Source organism: Scylla paramamosain, chromosome 28, assembly GCF_035594125.1.
Source record: "Scylla paramamosain isolate STU-SP2022 chromosome 28, ASM3559412v1, whole genome shotgun sequence".
Classification (NCBI taxonomy): domain Eukaryota; kingdom Metazoa; phylum Arthropoda; class Malacostraca; order Decapoda; family Portunidae; genus Scylla; species Scylla paramamosain.
This window is the reverse complement of record NC_087178.1, coordinates 4,322,501-4,331,108: the sequence shown is the minus strand read 5'-3', so window position 1 is coordinate 4,331,108 and position 8,608 is coordinate 4,322,501. Positions and strand designations below refer to the sequence as shown.

General features: G+C 42.7%; 1 protein-coding gene across 1 annotated transcript in view; it reads right to left on the bottom strand.

Moving 5' to 3' along the window:
• Positions 1 to 3,188: 3,188 nt before the first annotated feature.
• Positions 3,189 to 8,608, bottom strand: part of LOC135114750 (membrane-associated guanylate kinase, WW and PDZ domain-containing protein 2-like) — a 106,715-nt gene continuing 101,295 nt past the window's right edge. The window contains exon 3 of the mRNA XM_064030770.1: positions 3,189 to 3,332. Coding sequence (XP_063886840.1) covers positions 3,324 to 3,332 — 9 coding nt within the window. The 3' untranslated portion in view covers positions 3,189 to 3,323. The remainder of the gene's footprint in view (positions 3,333 to 8,608) is intronic.

The following is an 8,608-nucleotide window of genomic DNA, read 5'->3' as shown; positions in this document are numbered from 1 at the left end:
GGAGGAGCATCATCACTGGGGAGCCACGACCTTCCTCGAGCCACCTTCCTCAGCCAGGGGCCGTAAAGTGGTGGGAGGCGGCGACGGGACTCTACTGGAGAGCTGGTGTCCACCTCAGAGGTCATACTAGTTGAGGACGCATTAGAAGGAGAAGGTGCCAGGCGGCGCTGCAGCCTGCGTCGGGTCACCCTCTCAATGGTGTGTCGCTGGGGCAAGGCTGAGGACACAGGCGAGGGTACTGGTGTCCCGTATTCATAATCTGCAATCACAAGTTCACCTCCACCATTCTGCACACATGCTGTGAATACCAAGCACACCATGACCTGGGCCGTGCTGGAAGTATTATGGAGCGACACACCACTCAAGTCTGGGCCACTGCATTAGTACATGCACAGCAGGTCAGCAGCAGCACAGCATGCACCCAGCAGTCACACCCGCGATGCTGCTGCCCCGGGTGAGCACCGCTGCACCACCCACAGCTAGCTAGCACTTCCCACGCACTCTGCTCAGCACTCCCCGCCTACACCCACACCTGCCTACCTCCATATTCCCCTGTCTGCACGAGGCCCAGGTCCTGGTGGTACTTGTGCAGCAGCTCCTTGTAGCTGAGCCTGCGTGTCTGGGTCATCCTCCCACCCCAGTGTCGACGCCACCACTCAGTACCCTCCCTCACCTGCTATCACCAAACCCGTGTTATCTCCTATCTTATCGCAGAAGCTCACAGCATTTCCTTGTGCCCCGGCTGTGACTTTTGAATCCGTCCAGTGTGCGTTTGTATGAACGCTTGGTGAAGGCCTCACTGCACTGATAACACTCGAGGAACCCTCTGCTCCCTGCTGCACTCCACTTAACATATTGGGGTCACTTTTGTTAATATAAAACTGGTTATATTACTCATTATTATTGTTGTTATTATTATTATTATTATTATTATTATTATTAATATTAATATTATTATTATTATCATCATCATCATCATTAATGCAAAGTCCTACACTGATTAGGCATCTACTGATAAGAGAACATGTTAAAAAATAGTGAAAGTTAACCTTCACCAAGAGAGGCGAGGAATGCATGAAGCTAACAACAATCCGCATTCCACCCGAAGACGCAGGTTTCTTCCCCTTTCACTCCTCACTCTCTCTTGCACATGGGTTACAAACAAAAATTAAGTACAAAACATGCAGGAAGGAGGAACTGAAAGGCAAAAAAGATGTGAGGAATGGAGTAAAACATCATCAAACTGTGAACATTTGGGGAACCACTGGTGCATGGAGAGACTGGAGGAGGAGGAGGAGGGACAAATGTGAAAGGGTGACAAGAGAAATTGATTTATTTATGTGCTGTAAAAGTGAGTACTGTGCGGGTTTATCTTTGGCATGCAATGGCAGGCAACTGTGCTTGGTTTAGTGGGTTTAACATATAAAAAAAGAGATTAGTAAAGTAAAAATGAGGTCCAGATTGATTAACTGAAAAATTTAAGGCTTAGGGATTTAAGATTGCAATATGAGGTGATTTAAATAAAAAAAAAGAAAAAGATTAGAGATATAAAAAGGGATTCCAGAAGTGATCAGAGTAAAATAAATGTGAGCTGATGATTGACTGATTAACAGATAGGAGGATGGAAGGCTTACTGGGTTTAAGATAGAGATGACAGGTGGTTTAAGATTAAAAAAAATAAATAAAAAATAAGAGACTAGGGATTTTAAAAAGGTCTTCCAGGTGAAGGAGACTGACTGATTAAAGAAGCTGTGGGTTAATGAAGGAGGAATTTTATGCTTGAATAGATTCCTGAGAGAGAGAGAGAGAGAGAGAGAGAGAGAGAGAGAGAGAGAGAGAGAGAGAGAGAGAGAGAGAGAGAGAGAGAGAGAGAGAGAGAGAGAGAGAGAGAGAGAGAGAGAGAGAGAGAGAGAGAGAGAGAGAGAGAGAGAGAGTTTTGGTAAGTCATAAAAAAAAACAAGGAAAAAAAAATCCTAACTGAAGAAAAATGTAACTGGTTAATGAATACTGAGTTTTATGGCAAAAAAAAAAAAAAAAAAAAAAAGTTCCTGGATTGATAATTCCACCAGTAAAGACAAAAAATGATTGAAAAACACAAATTCCATGGGTTAGGGATAAATTTTCACGAAGATAAGGAAGGGAAAAAGACTCAAATTAGAATAGATATTTAAGGATGGAGGAAAAAGGACATAGTTTCAAGGATGAAGAATGTCAAGGTCAAAAAATGTCCCACGAGAACTTAGGGGATGATGGGAAGAGTGTGATAGGAAGTGTAGTGGGTGGTGGGAAGGATGTAATGGCAAGTGTGATGGGTGTCTGAAAGAAATTAAAGTGATGGGAGTGTGATGGCTGATAGGGAGAGTGGTGGGTGATAGAAGTGTGAGATGAATAATGGGAAGGGTGGAGAATGAGGAGGCTGGATAGATGAAAGGGAGACGAGGTGATGTTAATAGACTATAATACGGATGTGATGGGCTGATAGAGGTGAATCTGGTGAAGGAGGGCAAGATAATGTGATAAGGTGATGGAATATGTTATGATACAGATATAGGACTGACATATGGATGAGTCTGGTGGGTGAAGAAATGTATATGGGACTGGATGTATATGTGGGAGTGAGTAAGAGAGAGATAAAGTTGAGCATTTATAGACGAAAAGAACGTTAAAACTGTGTTAAGTTTGAGAAAGCAGGAGAGAATTAGTCTACTAAATGGCATGAGGAAAGTAAAAATATGATAAAAGTATTGTGTATTAATTTGGAGAAAACAAAGAATAATTTGAGTCTAATAAACGGGATGAGAAAATGAAAACATAAGTTAAACACGCGAAAGAAGGAAGGATATGTATGGATGGTGAAGTCAGAGGAAAACCCAAGAATAAGATTACAAACAGGGGTCATGAAGAAACTCAGGATAAAACAAACAAGAAACCTGAAACCGGGAAAATAACCGGGAAAAGTTATATAAAAAGCAGGAAAATGGACCAGGAATATTTATAAAAAGAAAGATAAAACAAGAACAGTGCATCGTCAAAGAAAACGAGAGAGTAAACAAGAAAGCGAGACGCGGCGAGTCAACAAAAGCGCGACGGACACTCACCCTCGAAGACGCCAGACTCCAGCAGGTTCCCGGAGCGTTGCAGGGCCCTAAACTCGTCCCTAGAGAGGAAAGTGTAGTCGACGCCGTTCACTTCACCCTGACGCGGAGATCGAGTGGTCACGGGAACAGTTCGTAGGTACACGTTGTCCCGAATCGTGTTTTGCAGCTCATGGTCCACGCTGCCTTTCTGGAACCGTGTATTCAGGTACTGCCGAAGATCCCGCGTCAAGGAGCCTGTAGGGGAAGAAAAAGAGTGGTGTTCTCATTGGAGTTCCTTCGCGTAGAGCCTGATGTTGCGCTGCCTTGTGCCCTAACCCGCCCACACGTCTTCCCACCCCATCCAGCCACCCGCCCTCCCAGCCACAGGGTTTTTATGTGACTGGGCTGGCTGGGTGGGTGGATAGGGAGGACTGGGTGGGGTTGGGTGACGGGGAGAGGCATTCAGGTGTTTGTTTTTGTTAGTCGTTTGTGTGTGTTCCGTTTGGTGGGTCCCGCTCGTGTGTGTGTGTGTGTGTGTCCTCTATCACCTCCTCCTCCTCCTCCTCCTCCTCCTTACGTATATCTTCCTCCTTATTCGTGTCTTTGTAAATATTCCTTCTTACTCCTTTCATTTTATCATTATCTTTACACACTTCTTATTCTTTATTTTGTAACCATTAATTTTCCAGACATCCAACTACACTTCCTCTCTCATCATCCTGCTCCTCCTCCTCCTCCTCCTCTTCCAGTGCATACCCCTCACCCATAACTTCACAACTGTTCTTACTAATATCAAAACCTCTCACTGCATCTCCTTCCTCCTCCTCCTCCTCCTGTTCCTCCTCTCCTTCTTCTTTCCAGGTGGAGCAAAACACAAGCGCACTCACCGTGTTTCCATCTCCCGCTCCACGTCCTCTCCCTCTGCATCACCATAACTAACCAAATGGGCTACACTTAATGAATTACAGCAAGAGGAGCCTATAAACTCCACCACCAGCGCCACCAACACTCTATCTCCGTCTTGATGCGATTCCAAACAAAATACGATCGAATTGTACTGTTATTCGAAGCGCTTCTGATCTGAATGAGTGAACTGTTGAGCCAGTGAAGCATTATATGTCAGTAAATGTAGCTCTTTCTGGTTTTATTCTTGGTTTATTGATAAAAAGTGAATATGTGAAGGAACGTATTGATAAAAACGAAATGTATGAGAGTTCAATAAATTTCGGCCAGATTCAGAACAGTGCGAACGAAAGGGAAGCAGCGAACCAGCGAACCGTAATAAGCTTGGTAATTATCGTTTTCTTCTGCTTTCTATTCTTTTTTTTTTATACCGGAAAGAATATTATGGTGTGTGTGTGTGTGTGTGTGTGTTTACAGTGCCTCATACATCTCTTTCACGACACCGCAGCGTAGCATTTCATGACCACCTAACCTAACATAACCTATCGGAACATAATCTAACATAAGAAGCTAAATTAACGTAATTTAACCTTGTCTAACCTAACTATGTTTTCTAACTTAATTTGACAAAGTAAACTAATTTAACTTGGCATTATCTTATCTTGTCTAAGGTAACACAATCTACTCTAACCTAACCTAATCCAACTAAGCATTGTCTAAGCTAACCTAATATAATCTAACCTAATCTAATCTGACTTAATAAACTACACTAACCTTATATAATCTTAGCTAACATAAGCCATCTTAACGTAAACTACACTAACTAAACCTAACCTTACCTCACCTAACCTAACTAACCTTGCCTTCACTCACGTCTTGGCTTCCTTTCTTTCTTTCTTTCACTCTCCTCCTCCTCTTTCCTCCCACTCTCTGGCGCCACAAAACAGAAAGTTGCATTCTACTCACACGGTACTTCCACTTAAAAGAAAAAACTTACGGTTGATAACATTTCCTTTCTCTCTCTCTCTCTCTCTCTCTCTCTCTCTCTCTCTCTCTCTCTCTCTCTCTCTCTCTCTCTCTCTCTCTCTCTGACCTTCTACACTTCCTTTCTCGCTCTATAAAATTTTAAGCAAACGACAATACGGTCAGTCTCTCTCTCTCTCTCTCTCTCTCTCTCTCTCTCTCTCTCTCTCTCTCTCTCTCTCTCTCTCTCTCTTGGAACAATACACTTCTGGACGCTGTAATATCACACTGTTAGATTTACTTTTTTTTTTTCCTCCCTCTCACTTTTTTTTCCTTCTCCCTCTCTCTTCTTATCTCGACCGTAACAAGAAGGCACTTGAGTATAACAGGACCGTCACACACACACACACACACACACACACAGCTACAAATGTTCAAGGTATTTATCATTGACTGGCCGTCCTGTCAAGGTAGTGATATTGAAGGTAAGTCTCCTCCTCCTCCTCCTCCTCCTCTTCCCTCATCTCTCTTTCTCATTTTTCTAGTCTTCCAAAATCACCTTCTTCCTCTCCAAAAGTTTCAGTGTTTTTTTTTTTTTTTTCTTATTCGTCTTTTCTTTTTTTTTTATTTCCTCCCTTGTGTTCTTCCCTCCTTTCTCTAATCTTCTATTTCTTCCTGCACTTATCCTTCCCTCTCTCCCTCCCTTCTTCCCTCGTCCTTGATCTCTCTCTCTCTCTCTCTCTCTCTCTCTCTCTCTCTCTCTCTCTCTCTCTCTCTCTCTCTCTCTCTTAAAATTCATCTCATTCAAGCACTTTTTTCCCTCTCACACATTCACCCCCCCATTCCTCCCCCTTTCCCTCACCCCTTATACTCCCTACCGCCTTACCCCCTCCCTACCCAACCCCTTCTACCCTTTCCTCACGGGACAAAAACACAACCCCATCACGACACGAAGCCACCGTCCCTTCCCGTCCCATTCCTTCCCTTACAGCGTCTCTCCGTGTCTCCCTGACTGGCTAGTGAAGGAATGCAAGGCTGCGGTAAGGCGGGAGGGAGGGAAGGAGGAGGGATGGAGGGAAGGAGGAGGGATGGAGGAGTGGAGGAAACACAAGGACGTGAGGACTGGAGAAAAGGTTTTAGGGACGTGTGGAAGGTACGGGAGGAAGGAAGGAAGGAAGGAAAGGATGGGGAAAGGTGGAAGAGGGAGAAATGTCACAAAAGGAGGAAGAAGAAGAGGAGGAGGAGGAGGAGGGAGAATGTTGAGAAATAAGGAAGAGAAAGAAGAAAAAGTAAAACAACAACAACAACAACAGGAAAAAGAAAAGGTAGAGGAGGAGGAGTCGAAGAAGAAGAAGAAGAAGAAGAAGAAGAAGAAGAAGAAGAAGAAGAAGAAGAAGAAGAAGAAGAAGAAGAAACAACAACGACAACGAGTAAAAGAGAAGGTAGAGGAGAAAGAGGAGGAGCAGAGGGGCACAGGAAGAGGCAGGATGTATGAAACGAGAGAGAGAGAGAGAGAGAGAGAGAGAGAGAGAGAGAGAGAGAGAGAGAGAGAGAGAGAGAGAGAGAGAGAGAGAGAGAGAGAGAGAGAGAGAGAGAGAGAGAGAGAGAGGCGAGGAAGGATGTGGAGACAGAGACACAAAGAAAAATGGACAGGGAGAGGAAGAGAGGCTGGAGAGGGAGGGAGAGAGGGAGAGGCGGGACAGAGGAATGGGTACAAAGGTGAATAAAGGTGTGAAGGATACGGAAGGACAATGGATAAGAATAATGATGATGAATAGGAAGCGGATGGAAGGAATTACAGATTACTAGTAACTTAGAGATGACACAAAGAGAGACAAAGAAAAGAGAGATAATAATGAGATGCGTTAAACAGAAGAGACGGAAAAGGGGAATGAGGAAAAAAGGATAGATAGAGAATAGACAAAGAAAAGGACTGACTAAGAGAAAGGTAGACAGAACAGACAGAAAAAGAAAAAGAAACGAGACGGAAAATGTGATAGATGGAGGTGAAAGGATAAGAAGATAGATAGACAAACAAAATAGACGAAAAAAAAACAAAGAAAAGACGAAAATAAAGGAAATGGGGAATAGACGGGGTAAAAATGGATAACGCAAAAAGAAAAACGTGGAAAAGGAGAAATGGAAAGAGAGGACGAAGGGACAGAGACAATAATTAAAGGAACAAATGTGTGAGAAATAAAGGAATACACCATTGAAAGATAAAAAAAAAAATATCCACGTAAAAAAGAAAAAAAATACAAGCAACAAGGAAGAAACAGAAGCAATCATATTAAAAGAATCACAAACAACTGGAGAAGAGACAGGTACGAGAGAGGGGTAACAGAGACAGGTAAATTACTAAAGGTGAGGGGCGTGGCGTGGAAGGGAGAGGGAGAATCAGCTAAGCTTATTCAGGTGAGAAGACGAGAAGTAGAAGGGAAGCAGAGAACGGTAAGGATAAGAAAATATAGAAATTAATACAGGTAAGAAGGTAAATGGTAAAGAAAACGGGAAAAAGGTAAGCTGGTACAGGTAAGGAAAGATGTAGATAGGCAAAAGAAAATTAATAAGTACAAAATAAGGACGGATGAATGTAGAAATAATAAGGTAGAATAATTGAACAAGGATAAAGAGGTAAAAAAAAAAAAGAAAAGGAAAAACGGGAGACGAAAGCTTGTACAGGTAAGTAAAGATGAAGAGGAAGGTAAAAGTTACAAAATATGGAGGTGCATTTATACAGGTAAGGACGGATGGGCTTGGGCGTGGCGGGGAGAGAACAGGTGAGTTAGTAGCAGGTAAACAGGTGTGTGTGAAGGTACAGGAAGGTAACGATAAGAAAATAAAGGAAAATAAGGAAAAGAAAATAGGGAGAAGTAAGGATCAGTACAAAATATGGGCGTGAAGTAGATGTAAGTGGGAGAAATGGGCGTGAGAGTGGGCGTGGTGAAAAGGAACAGGATAAGTATGGGAAGGCATGGATATGGGCGTGCGGTAATACAGGTAAGGCGTGGGCGTGAACAGGTGAGCCTGTAACATTAGGGTGGGCGTGTGAGGGCGTCCAAAGAGCAGCAGTCAGCCCAGTGTAAACGCCGCCCGGGACAGCGTGACGGTGGGGGCCTCGGCGTGACAAAACCGCCGCAGTCTGACCTCCAGCGACGCTAGCGCCTTGCAACGCGACGCAGCGTGACGTGACGCGAATGAGTGAATGTAAAAAGAAATGAAAACTGAGTAGAATAAAAAAAAAGTATAAAAGTAAGACTGGTAATACGGTAAAATTTTAAAACCAAGAGTAAAAGGAGAAGAATAAATAAAAAGAGAATAACGGCACAGTAATATTTTATGACCGAGAGTAAAAGATAAACTATGAATAAAACAGGTACACGACGCAGTATACTAAAAAAAAAAACGAAAGTAAAAAAAATAAATAAATAAACAAAAGAATAACGACACGGTAAAATGTAAAAGGGCGAGAATAAATACAAACTACAAATAAGAAAATAACAACGAGGTAAAATATGAAGAACGAGAGTAAAAACATAAACTGTAAACAAAAGAATAACTGCAGAGTAACATTCTAAAACCGAGCGTAAAAAAGAAAATAAATGAAAGAATAACGATGCGACAATAAACGATAATAACAGTAATAAAGAACTGAGATAAGAAAG